Source organism: Protomyctophum parallelum (genome assembly GCF_964188405.1).
Source record: "Protomyctophum parallelum genome assembly, chromosome: 6".
Classification (NCBI taxonomy): domain Eukaryota; kingdom Metazoa; phylum Chordata; class Actinopteri; order Myctophiformes; family Myctophidae; genus Protomyctophum; species Protomyctophum parallelum.
Genome location: NC_139701.1, coordinates 31,511,317 through 31,525,668, shown reverse-complemented (window position 1 = coordinate 31,525,668; position 14,352 = coordinate 31,511,317). Strand labels below are relative to the sequence as shown.

The 14,352-nt window shown below is 39.6% G+C and overlaps 1 protein-coding gene across 2 annotated transcripts in view; it reads left to right on the top strand.

The window, feature by feature from the left end:
• The window catches only part of hmcn1 (hemicentin 1), a 236,173-nt gene that overhangs the window by 48,899 nt on the left and 172,922 nt on the right, over window positions 1-14,352 (top strand). For both annotated transcript variants that reach the window (XM_083767894.1, XM_083767893.1), the window contains exons 12-17: window positions 4,128-4,269; window positions 4,576-4,703; window positions 9,275-9,388; window positions 10,251-10,409; window positions 11,409-11,600; window positions 11,708-11,803. In XM_083767894.1, coding sequence (XP_083624020.1) covers window positions 4,128-4,269; window positions 4,576-4,703; window positions 9,275-9,388; window positions 10,251-10,409; window positions 11,409-11,600; window positions 11,708-11,803 — 831 coding nt within the window. The remainder of the gene's footprint in view (window positions 1-4,127; window positions 4,270-4,575; window positions 4,704-9,274; window positions 9,389-10,250; window positions 10,410-11,408; window positions 11,601-11,707; window positions 11,804-14,352) is intronic.

Sequence of the window (14,352 nt, the reverse complement as noted above, 5' to 3'; positions counted from 1 at the left end):
GACAGATGGAAGTACAGCGCAATGGCGGGATTGGCAAAAAGCTTCTGAGTAAGGGTAAAACTATGCATTTCCCTTTGAGTACAAACACATTACCCCCCCTCACGCACGCACGCACGCACGCATACACACACATTGGGATTGGGAATGGAATTATCCATTCATTGTCAATGGGAATTTGTGTAGGACAAAAGTAGCCGATTTGCTCGTCTACATTATGACGTAAATTCTCCATCCATTGTCAATTAATGTTTGTTCAATAGTTCATAATGTAAATATCTGCTCATAATGTAATATACTCATGAGCACATAACGTAATAACGGATTTTTAGAACTAGAGGAACTAGAGGTTCGGGCCACTATCCGGCCCATATATCACCGATTCCACTGACTTTCCCATAAATGGAGTTCTTTGTATCTGTCAGTCCTTTTATGCCCCTATGTGGAGAGATCCCTGATTTCATCAGTATATCCCCGTGACTGGATGACTGCAAGGTTCCCAGTTCAAACCCAGGCTCCCCCAGAGTTAGTGTCGAAATGTCCTCGAGCAAGACTCTGAACCCCTAATTGCTCCCGATGTGCAGTTTGGTGCCTTGCATGGTTTCCTCTGGCATCAGTGTATGAATGTGTGTGTGAATGGGTGAATGTAATGCACAATATCTATAAAGCGCCTTGGATAAAGGTGATAAATGCACCATTTACCATTATATGGGCATGTCCTGTTTTGTGCCCATACAGCTAGCTGACTGATTTGTTTGCACCTGATGTCTTGACAGCACATTGAGGTTAGACAACACACATATTTGGCACACACTTCATATTCGGGGCATAGCTTCATTGGGAACTCCTTATATGGTTATAGCTGAGTCATGGTTACATGGGCGTGACCACGTAATGACATGAGCATGACAACGTGTCCTCCCGCCGGTCCTTCCTTGAACCAATTTTAATATATAGGATGTACTGTAATAATCACAATGTAATAACAGCGCATAATGTAACGGCTCCTATTGCTGAAAAAAATGAAAGGTCTTAAAGGTTTAGTTAAATTAACATTCAGATTTTGCATTGTAGGCTGTAAACTACCTGCAAAGCGCCCTACATTTGAACTGTCGACCCTTACTAATTTGACCCCTTTCCCCTTTTAATTAGTGCCGGGATCGTCTGTTGTTTTTTTCTATATCTTGATCCCGTTTGAGCACCTTTTACATTTTTTTACTTCCTTTACTTACGTCTTTTTACCTCCTGTGACCTTCTGGACCCTTACTGTTGGCTGCTGTGGTACAGTAAGCACATTATAGCCTTGGGTGCAGCTTATATTAACCACTGACATGATTCTATGTCAAGGAATTTTCAATTTTCTTTTTGGGTCAAGGTTCTAATATTTCAAATGTGTCAACGTTTTTCTTTTTGCAACATCTGGTAAATTCATGATATATCTTTCAAAACGTGGCGTTTGCTTGTGCTTGAAGTCATGATGGATTGGGTATTGCCTCACACCAACTCCACATTCCTTCACAGCTACTGTACTGTAATGTGTATCTATTCAGCCTTTTGAACCCTCTCTCTCTCTATCGCCCTGTGCCTTCTCTGAGCCTATCCAGACAGAGAAGCTGTCCTACTGTAGAACTGACTCATGGTATGCAAAGAATGAATCGGCCGCCTCACTGTCTTCCTTTCAGCCATGGTAACAGATACATCACTCTTTAGAGTTGTTACAAATTGCTACAAGAACCAGAATTTGATTTTTGAAATGGAATTGACCACTTGAAGTGTTCTGGGGTGAAGATTCGGCGAAAATAGCAGATCTCTCCGATCTGAGGATTTGTCTGTGTGCGTAGGAAGATGTCAGTTTTTGGTTAATTGCATCTAAAACCATTAATCTGCATGTACATCGCCAATAGCCCTGGGCAGATTGGTCTGGCACTCCTCGGTTTGAATGATATTTCGCTCACCCCAGTTGAGTTGTGGGTGACCAATTATAGACCACTATTTTTTGCTGTGACGTTTGAATCTGCTTGTAACTGGCCCTTGATAATGAATCTCCAGGTCTCAAACCAGGCTCGCATTGGAAAGCCTGGTGATTCTTAATCTTAGACAGACAAGAGAAATACAGACAAAACGTTTTTTTTTGTATTTTTTTTTGTATTCTTTAAAAAAAGTATATGATGTGGCCCAGTGTTTAAGGCGATGGGGAATGCTAATCCATTGTGCTCTCCACTCATGGCGTTTAAATTCCTTCCTCATTGGTTTAAGCTCCTTTTCAACATGGTGAAATGGAAAAGGGGAAATGGCACAAATGATTGAGAGGAGTCCTGATACTACTGTACATAACTATGATTGACGTGCATATGCCAATTGGGAAGTATTACCTGGGAACGTACTGCTGTTGTAAGCTTAAGGTATTTTCAGGTATTTTCAGCGAAGAGATTTGCTGTAGAAGGAAAGAAGCACTAGTATATTAATACGGTAGTAAGGACCTTAAGTGGTTTTAAGCTTTTGGATTGTGTTTTCTAATTCTATGAGTTGGAAATAGCAGAAACTCTTGGAGATGCTGCTGGCAGTCAGCAAAGGATAAGATAGGGAAAACGCAGGCTTTTAAGAATGAGTTACACATCATGAATCAATTGGAAAATCAGAGCGGATTCCATCCATGGCTTTACGAGGTCTGGATTCAATATTGTTCACTGTTTTACCAATAAAAGGAGAAATGTGGGTGAAAGATGTGCCGTGAAACATTATTGGTTGTAGTTACAGACATCGTTCTTCCTGCTGAAGTGAAAGTTTAAAAGAAATGCTCTGTTACATCTTATGATGGAGCCTTGTTGTTGAACATCGCTTCAGGGTCCAAATCAAAGCAAATACCTTGGTAACAGGGTGGCTCAGTGGTTATCACCGTCCTGGCTTCTGCCCCGACTGGGGCCTGTGTGGAGTTGGCATGTTCTCTCTATGTAGTCGTTACATCACTTGGTAATGCCTAGCTTTATAAGTCATGCAAGTGGTGACTTGCACAGTATCAGGGACAGTGTATGAAGTGGAGTGCGGTGTTGAAACGGAAATCACAGTATTTAATGGGTCACCAATTTTTACGGAATACCACCATGTGGGGCTGGCACAGTAAACGTAAAATCACAAAGCATTCTAGCCAAGTGCCTCTTGAGTGGAAATAGTTGTTGACTTTATCCCTCTGCCCTTGAAGGGTCAATTTCATGGAGTGTTATTAGTGAAGTATATTTTACTCCCACCACACTAACTACAACTAGACTAAATAGAGACAAAAAGGCTGAATGAGTTTCTTCTCTAAACTAAATAGCAAACTGTAGGCCCTGTACCAAGGCAATGGCATCAAAGCCTCAGCTGATCAGACGATCGGATGAAGGAACACGCAGGCAGAGATGAGCTGAAGTGTAGAGTTTATCCAATCAAAAGACAGAGTCCAGAGTGACGGAATAGCATCAGCAGCTTCCCCGTGGCCATGCTGTGCCACAGGAGCACACGGACAGACTCACCACCCCTTGTGGCTAGCCTGCTATCAGACCCCCTATTTCCTTCACAACATCACATTATATGCAGTTTTCCATCAAACACTTGGGTTTCTGGGTGTTGATTGATTTTACATACATAGGAATAGCAGATGCATACATAATCGAGTGGCCTTTTGTTGAGACAATAGTATGCAGATCAACAACTTGCATAGGAATAGTAGATGGCACCCACGTGTGTTTTGATTCACACCTGAGAGAAGCTACATGGAGTAATGAACAATGCAGAGTACTTGACTGAGTGATTGCCTTCAGCTTTGCAGACATAAAGACTCCAACATTTTACTTAGCACAGAATGTAGTTGATTATAGCATGATATAGTATAGGATTATTGTCCAGATACGACATTAGAGCATTGGATGGAGTTGCATTTAAGACATTGTGTGGGTTTCCCTGAGGGGAAATAAAATGGGCATGTTAAACAACCAATGAAATGCAGATCAGGTGCTCTTGGTTCCCCTCACACCAAACTACATACATGTTAAGGACATCCTTTCAGTACTATTGATTGATTAGTTAACTTTGTGATTTTAGCGAATCATTAGAATAATTGATATATTGCTTGCTTCTTCCTTCTTGTAATTTAGAACCCCCCAGGGTTTCAGTGGAACCTCGGAATCAGACCTTTGTGACAGGACAGGAAGTGAGGATAAGATGCACAGCCAGTGGCTACCCTTCACCCCGCCTAGTGTGGACCCACAACGACATGTTCATCATAAGTTCTAACAGGTACATTCATTACAGGTGCTCTCCTGTACAATTTTCATTTTTTATACAGTGTGTATAAGATCTTGTGTGTGTTTGTAGGAGCTTGTTGTACATATTGCATATTCTATCCTTTATTCTGAAAGAATGACCCTATAGTTTCTTTTATAACATGAGACGGTCAGAAGACCTTACTTAAAAGATCATCTCTACCTTGCGCTTTAGGCGATTTTGCTTCCGGTTCATTTGGGCTGAATTTTGTTTTTTTTTCAAAATAAAGTGTTAATAACTGAGAACTGTATGTTGCTCTCATCCACCATCCCGCTGAAGATACAGGATGACGGCTGATGGGACCCTGGTTATACGAAACATGGAGCAGAAAGATGGTGGTGTGTTTGGCTGTCTGGCCAGCAACCAAGCAGGAACAGACACACAGAGCTCCATCCTCACTTACATTGGTGAGTAGAAACATACAGTATAGAAGGACACACACAATGAAATATATGGAGTACACACACTGTACTAACAAATGCATGCATGTGCGACGTTGTACGTAATGCGTATGCATGTTAGACCTGAGGCTGATTCTAAAAAAATGTTTTCTGAAAAACCTATGTTTCTATGTCAGTGGTGCTCAACCTTTTTCGGTAGCACTTTACAATAATGACCCGTTATAAAGCATTTATAAACGTTTATAAGCAGTTTGTAGACTATTAACAAATCATTATTAACCTGTTTGTTGACATTCGTAAATGATTATTAAAACCGTTATAACTATGGTTACAAATCATTTATAAGGTATTAGTAAGTAGTAAACTATTCATTAATAAGCCATTTATATACATCTGTAAATGATTATTAAATCATTTGTAATGACCCCATGATAAAGCATTTATAAACGTTTATAAGCAGTTTGTAGACTATTAACAAATCATTAACAACCTGCTTGTTTACATTTGTAAATGATTACTAAAACCTTTATAACAAATTTACAAATAATTTATAAAGTATTAGTAAGTAGTAAAACTATTCATGAATAAGCCATGTATAATACAAATGTAAATGATTATTAAATCATTTGTAACTGATGTTATATAATATATACAAGCTATTTGTATATTTGGGAAATGTGTTTGTTCATGTTTAACATATACTTTGTAAAACATTCCTAAAATATCTATAAATCCTTAGTACATGTTATTAAGTGGAGGAGGACAGTCATACTCGGATACGAGTGACCGCCGATGATGATGAAAGTGACGATAGTTCATCATTTACAACTGTCTGTTAATGTTTGTTCATGTTTAACATATGCTTTGTAAAACATTCCTAAAACATATATAAATCCTTAGTACATGTTATTAAGGTCCCTATAGTAAAGTGACGACAGTTCATAATTTACAACTGTCTGTTAATGTTTGTTCATGTTTAACATATGCTTTGTAAAACATTCCTAAAACATATATAAATCCTTAGTACATGTTATTAAGGTCCCTATAGTAAAGTGACGACAGTTCATAATTTACAACTGTCTGTTAATGTTTGTTCATGTTTAACATATGCTTTGTAAAACATTCCTAAAACGTATATAAATCCTTAGTACATGTTATTAAGGTCCCTATAGTAAAGTGACGACAGTTCATAATTTACAACTGTCTGTTAATGTTTGTTCATGTTTAACATATGCTTTGTAAAACATTCCTAAAACATATATAAATCCTTAGTACATGTTATTAAGGTCCCTATAGTAAAGTGACGACAGTTCATAATTTACAACTGTCTGTTAATGTTTGTTCATGTTTAACATATGCTTTGTAAAACATTCCTAAAACATATATAAATCCTTAGTACATGTTATTAAGGTCCCTATAGTAAAGTGACGACAGTTCATAATTTACAACTGTCTGTTAATGTTTGTTCATGTTTAACATATGCTTTGTAAAACATTCCTAAAACGTATATAAATCCTTAGTACATGTTATTAAGGTCCCTATAGTAAAGTGATGACAGTTCATCATTTACAACTGTCTGTTAATGTTTGTTCATGTTTAACCCTACATCATTTTATGTTGAAGATGTTGTGTTGCTTTGTGGGTAATCCTCAGTACAGAGGAACTCCATACTGAGGGTAAGATGGTCTCCTGTTTGCTCAGGCACAAACAAATTAATTACAAACATCTAAGCTTCATATAAGTGGCCAGATATGCACTCATGTTTACATAGTGTTATTCAGTAACATTTGTTTTTGTATGACATGGTATCATATGACATTGTTTATTCAATTGTTTGAAAAACGGTTAGCATGTTAGCTAGCTGTTAGCACAGCTGTTATCTGTGCTGTGTAGCCTGTGTTACATGATAATTCACTGACACTCCATGTAAGTGAATTTTCAAAAACGAATGTTACTGAATAACACTATGTAAACATGAGTGCATATCTGGCCACTTATATGAAGCATAGATGTTTGTAATTAATTTGTTTGTGCCTGAGCAAACAGGAGACCATCTTACCCTCAGTATGGAGTTCCTCTGTACTGAGGATTACCCACAATGCAACACAACATCTTCAACATAAAATTATGTAGGGTTCATAATTTACAACTGTCTGTTAATGTTTGTTCATGTTTAACATATGCTTTGTAAAACATTCCTAAAACGTATATAAATCCTTAGTACATGTTATTAAGGTCCCTATAGTAAAGTGATGACAGTTCATCATTTACAACTGTCTGTTAATGTTTGTTCATGTTTAACCCTACATAATTTTATGTTGAAGATGTTGTGTTGCATTGTGGGTAATCCTCAGTACAGAGGAACTCCATACTGAGGGTAAGATGGTCTCCTGTTTGCTCAGGCACAAACAAATTAATTACAAACATCTATGCTTCATATAAGTGGCCAGATATGCACTCATGTTTACATAGTGTTATTCAGTAACATTCGTTTTTGAGAATTCACTTACATGGAGTGTCAGTGAATTCTCATGTAACACAGGCTACACAGCACAGCTAACAGCTAGCTAACATGCTAACCGTTTTCCAAACAATTAAATAAACAATGTCATATGATACCATGTCATACAAAAACGAATGTTACTGAATAACACTATGTAAACATGAGTGCATATCTGGCCACTTATATGAAGCTTAGATGTTTGTAATTAATTTGTTTGTTCCTGAGCAAACAGGAGACCATCTTACCCTCAGTATGGAGTTCCTCTGTACTGAGTATTACCCACAATGCAACACAACATCTTCAACATAAAATGATGTAGGGTTAAACATGAACAAACACATTAACAGACAGTTGTAAATTATGAACTGTCGTCACTTTACTATAGGGACCTTAATAACATGTACTAAGGATTTATATACGTTTTAGGAATGTTTTACAAAGCATATGTTAAACATGAACAAACATTAACAGACAGTTGTAAATTATGAACTGTCGTCACTTTACTATAGGGACCTTAATAACATGTACTAAGGATTTATATATGTTTTAGGAATGTTTTACAAAGCATATGTTAAACATGAACAAACATTAACAGACAGTTGTAAATTATGAACTGTCGTCACTTTACTATAGGGACCTTAATAACATGTACTAAGGATTTATATATGTTTTAGGAATGTTTTACAAAGCATATGTTAAACATGAACAAACATTAACAGACAGTTGTAAATTATGAACTGTCGTCACTTTACTATAGGGACCTTAATAACATGTACTAAGGATTTATATATGTTTTAGGAATGTTTTACAAAGCATATGTTAAACATGAACAAACATTAACAGACAGTTGTAAATTATGAACTGTCGTCACTTTCATCATCATCGGCGGTCACTCGTATCCGAGTATGACTGTCCTCCTACACTTAATAACATGTACTAAGGATTTATAGATATTTTAGGAATGTTTTACAAAGTATATGTTAAACATGAACAAACACATTTCCCAAATATACAAATAGCTTGTATATATTATATAACATCAGTTACAAATGATTTAATAATCATTTACAGATGTATTATACATGGCTTATTCATGAATAGTTTTACTACTTACTAATACTTTATAAATTATTTGTAAATTTGTTATAAAGGTTTTAGTAATCATTTACAAATGTAAACAAGCAGGTTGTTAATGATTTGTTAATAGTCTACAAACTGCTTATAAACGTTTATAAATGCTTTATCATGGGGTCATTACAAATGATTTAATAATCATTTACAGATGTATATAAATGGCTTATTAATGAATAGTTTACTACTTACTAATACCTTATAAATGATTTGTAAACATAGTTATAACGGTTTTAATAATCATTTACGAATGTCAACAAACAGGTTAATAATGATTTGTTAATAGTCTACAAACTGCTTATAAACGTTTATAAATGCTTTATAACGGGTCATTATTGTAAAGTGCTACCCCTTTTTCATGTCAAGGACCCCCATAATTATCTGTATTTGGCCACGGACCCCCATCTGAAAATTAGTTTTTCCAGGGACTCCCCCAGAAGCAAAGATTTGAGTTAAAAACATTCGCTCTGAAAGAATATATATTCAAAGATTTGCGCCGAAGATCTACAAGCTTGTAGCGTGGAACTCGGTGCCATGCTATGAGCTTGTAGATCTGCTATTTTCAATAGATAAAATATGACGTATTGAAATGCATTTTTATAGTGCTTTTCCAAGTGCTGTATTGTGCATTCATACATTTGGGAGGTGAAGTGTCCTCACTTCCCACATTCACACACACCAACTGGAGGCAATGTAGGGTTCAGTGTCTGGCCCAAAGACGCTTTGACATGTGGAGCCAGGATTCAAACCACCGACCGAGGGATCATTGGACGACCTGCTCTACCTCCTGAGCCACAGCCGCGCTAATGCACAGCCGCATAATGCTTGAAACACCAAAAGGGATTCCCGTCCGGAATGTGTTAATGTTCACTGTGTACTACAATGTTGCTTCTCTTTGTGTAAGGCAGTCACTCACTGTCACAACCTGCTTTCTCTCCATTAGAATCTCCTGTGGTGACGGTGGCACTGAGAGAGATTCTCATTGGTCTCGGAGAGACAACAGTGATGGCCTGCTCAAGCTCTGGAATCCCCAAGCCTGAGATCTGGTGGCACAAAGGTAAGACACATGTGCACGCGCGCACGCGCGCACGCACGCACGCATGCACACACACACACACACACACACACACACACACACACACACACACACACACACACACACACACACACACACACACACACACACACACACACTGGCTGACTCTGTGGATCAGCAGCATATCCTGCCTATGGACAGTGAGGCAGAAAATGTACAGAAAGCAATGAACAAAGGTATTGTCAGAAATGTGCTGTTCATAGGTTCCTCACATTACATTACATGGCATTATTACATTACATGACATTATATATTTATATATAAACTTTTCCTTTTTGTCACCTTACTGATGGTGTTGCCTTGACTGTGTCTTCAACATGCTGTATTACAATTTCCAATTTAGGCATTTAGCAGACGCTCTTAATCCAGAGCGATTTACATTAAGCAAGAACAAAAACTAAAAGCATGGGAATACATCACATAAAAAGCATTTATCATGAAACATGCGTAAGCTAAGAACGTAACAGTGGAATATCTATATAATGAAACTATACATATATACTATACTATGCTATACATATGTACTATGACGTGCTATGACTACATACAATGCAATTATAGTGCTGTATACATAACATGCTATAAATCTGTATCAAATGCTATCTAAGTCTACAGAAATGCTATCTAAGGGGGTATAGGGTAAGTGCTGTACTGTAGTGTATCTACAGTACATTTTCTTCCCCATGCTCTATAATCTGCTTTTAACTTGGCGCCTTAATTTCCCCAACGGGATCAATAAAGGTCTTATTGTAGCATTGATTACTATCCTGTAAAACCCTCGGTTGACCCAGACATAACTGCATGGGTTTCTCTTGATCTCCAGGAGACCTCCGGTTGAGTCCGTCTTCCTTCATTGACATCGATGTCATGGGAGGGACTCTTACTATTGCGGAGACTCGGAATATTGATGCTGGGGACTATACCTGTGTAGCTGTCAACCCTGCTGGCACATCATCAGGGAAGATCTCTCTGGATGTGGGAGGTGAGGTTCGCAACACGATTTTAAATCTTTAGTGATTTACTTACTCTAAATACTATGTCTGTTTAATACTTGCCCCTGGGCTTGTCACAAAAACTTGAATAAAAAGATTTTGAAAAGAAAGAAATACTGCACAGATTATATTTTCAGAAAACTTAGTTCATTATTTAGAAATTAGAAGCCATTTTTAGAATCAGCCTTAGTCCTAAATGATTTTATATAGCTTTACATCTTTAAAGTAATTATGAGTAGTAATTTTTTGTTGCATATTTGCATATTTGTGATTCTGATCAAGCAATCTGTGTTATGCTTTGGAGTTGCTTAGTAAAACATACAAAGAACGGAATTTACCCTTCATTCATTCATTCATTCATTCGTTGATTAATTAATTAATTCATTCATTCATTTTTCGTAAATTATTTCGTCTTGTTACCAAGTGCTTCTGACAAAACCTTAACTGCATTTGACCCTCAAACTGTATGTTAAAGCAGCTAACTCCACCACCTCTCCCCCTCTCATGCAAGTAATTGACAATATATAAAGTCACCATACCATCTTTGATGAGGCAGTATTGCAGTATTGGCGATGTTCTGTCCTAATGTCTGACTTAACCAAGTATCTCGTTTGGAATATTAACGCTTCTAGAGAGAGACTTATTAGCGCGAGGTAGTAATGGAACATTATACCTCCTGGTTTTGGGGGAAAATGGAAGGTCGGGGCTTTTCAGAGTAAAATCTGCCTCATCTGCTGGTCACTCTAGTGTCTTTATTTTGAAAAGTTCTGGGGCATAAAAGTGTTAAATCATGGCAACAACGCCTCGATTGAAGAAGTGAAGATGCTAACTTTGATAGGAATTTATGAATGGCTGGTGTGAGCCAGTACAGTCCTCCAGCCTGTGTGATGGACAGGTTCATTGTCTGTAGAATAGAAATAATGTGATACAGATGGACAGATTTTCCTAAACTTTATGACCTCTGAGTGACATGTTGATCTTGACCACAGCTGCACCCGCATTCACACAAGAGCCATCCGATGTGGCGCGGAACATCGGCTCCAACGTCACCCTGTCGTGCCACGTGCAGGGTTACCCTGAACCGCAGGTCACCTGGAGGAGACAGGACGGCTCTGCCCTCTCCAACAGACCCCACACACTCAGCACCATCACACAGAACAGAGGGGAGCTGCGCATCACCAGTGAGTTCCACTTATGTACTATACAGATTGAAATGGACACAATGCATAGTGCACATTATGACCCACCCATTCACACTCTAACCTCAGGCTGTAACTCTTTCTGTCAGACTTATGGGTAGATGATGAAGGGGTCTACGTGTGTGAGGCCCAGAATCACTTTGGCACCATCCACACCCAGGCCAGGATCACAGTAACCGGACTAGGTAAGAATGATCTAATTTAATCTCATCTAATTGCATACTGTACACACACATCAGTCATGGGGTGACTGTCTGTCAAGGTTATGTACAGTACCATCCTGTCCCTTTTCCATCCCACCACATTGATGATCAGCACAGGTCAGCAACCTGCAAAGCGATTTGACCCCTGTCCTGACGTACATCAGTATTTCTGGTTGTATATTTGGACAGACATCTGTCTGTCTACCTACGGTAGATTAATGTGTGTGAAGGGCTATTGTCAACTGTGTTTAGTTAGTTGAAAATTAACTAGTTATGATTGCATCTCTATAATAATCACCTCCTGGCAAACTCGCCACTGTGGATTATGAATCAAGCTGAATTATTATCTTTTGTTGCAGTACACGTGTGCATTGCCATTTTATATTTCCTGTGAGGACAGTAATCCATATCTGAAAAACCATAACTGTGTCCGGCTGCATACAAAGAAAAACATAAAGTAACTCTCTGCACTCTTGAAATGAAAGTCAGTATCCACAGCGGGAGTATTGGAAGGGATCAAGCATCAGTCAAGTCTACAGTCTTCCTGACTGGTGTACAATACCTGGCAGGGAGGAAATGGAATGGTGAAATAGGGCTCAAATTAATTGTCAGGGTATGAAGCGATGTTGGATCATCTGAAGTCACTTGAGGAAAGTGTGTGTGTGTGTGTGTGTGTGTGAGCATGCACTGCTTGTCTGCATTTCCATGCGTGCTGTATGTCCATCTGTTTGAGGTTCAGAGAAAATGAGATCTGAATGCGTTACATCCTCTTGGTGAAACTCCTCACTGGTGAAAAGAAACATCTAGTGACATCACATTGTTCAGAGGAGACATGGTTGTCTGCACTCTCCCTGAGACCATCCAGTAGGGCTCGGCAGTACCAGGGACTACATGGGGGAGCTGGGAAGTGGTATAATGACTACATGGGGGAGCTGGGAAGTGGCATAATGACTACATGGGGGAGCTGGGAAGTGGCATAATGACTACATGAGGGAGCTGGGAAGTGGCATAATGACTACATGGGGGAGCTGGGAAGTGGCATAATGACTACATGGGGGAGCTGGGAAGTGGCATAATGACTACATGAGGGAGCTGGGAAGTGGCATAATGACTACATGGGGGAGCTGGGAAGTGGCATAATGACTACATGAGGGAGCTGGGAAGTGGCATAATGACTACATGAGGGAGCTGGGAAGTGGCATAATGACTACATGAGGGAGTTGGGAAGTGGCATAATGACTACATGGGGGAGCTGGGAAGTGGCATAATGACTACATGGGGAGCTGGGAAGTGGCATAATGACTACATGAGGGAGCTGGGAGGTGGCATAATGACTACATGGGGGAGCTGGGAAGTGGCATAATGACTACATGGGGGAGCTGGGAAGTGGCATAATGACTACATGGGGAGCTGGGAAGTGGCATAATGACTACATGGGGAGTTGGGAAGTGGCATAATGACTACATGAGGGAGCTGGGAAGTGGCATAATGACTACATGGGGAGTTGGGAAGTGGCATAATGACTACATGGGGGAGCTGGGAAGTGGCATAATGACTACATGAGGGAGCTGGGAAGTGGCATAATGACTACATGGGGGAGCTGGGAAGTGGCATAATGACTACATGGGGGAGCTGGGAAGTGGCATAATGACTACATGAGGGAGCTGGGAAGTGGTATAATGACTACATGAGGGAGCTGGGAAGTGGCATAATGACTACATGAGGGAGCTGGGAAGTGGCATAATGACTACATGAGGGAGCTGGGAAGTGGCATAATGACTACATGGGGGAGCTGGGAAGTGGCATAATGACTACATGAGGGAGCTGGGAAGTGGCATAATGACTACATGGGGGAGCTGGGAAGTGGCATAATGACTACATGGGGGAGCTGGGAAGTGGCATAATGACTACATGGGGGAGCTGGGAAGTGGCATAATGACTACATGGGGGAGCTGGGAAGTGGCATAATGACTACATGAGGGAGTTGGGAAGTGGCATATTGACTACATGGGGGAGCTGGGAAGTGGCATAATGACTACATGGGGAGCTGGGAAGTGGCATAATGACTACATGGGGAGCTGGGAAGTGGCATAATGACTACATTGGGAGAAAAATAAAATATAATATGAAGAATATTCTATGCTTTCTCATGGTTCCACTGCCAACACTCTGTACTGTTTGTTACTTCATGACTTCTCCTGCTAACACATACCTGCCTCTAAATCATCCTGACATTGATGTTTTCCAGTAGGATTGTATCTGCGTCTGCAGCTTCAAAGAGATTAATGTGAAGCTTGCATTCCTATAAATTTGTCCATTTCATCAAAGTGAGCCCAAGATCACAACTCTCCAGCATTTGCCTCTTTGCTCTCTCTGCTAGTGCACTTCAAAGGTGTAGCGCTGTTACAGTATATATCACCATGTGTATACCACTAAGACACACACACACACGCACGCACGCACGCACGCACGCACGCACGCACGCACGCTCACACACACACACACACACACACACACACACACACACACAC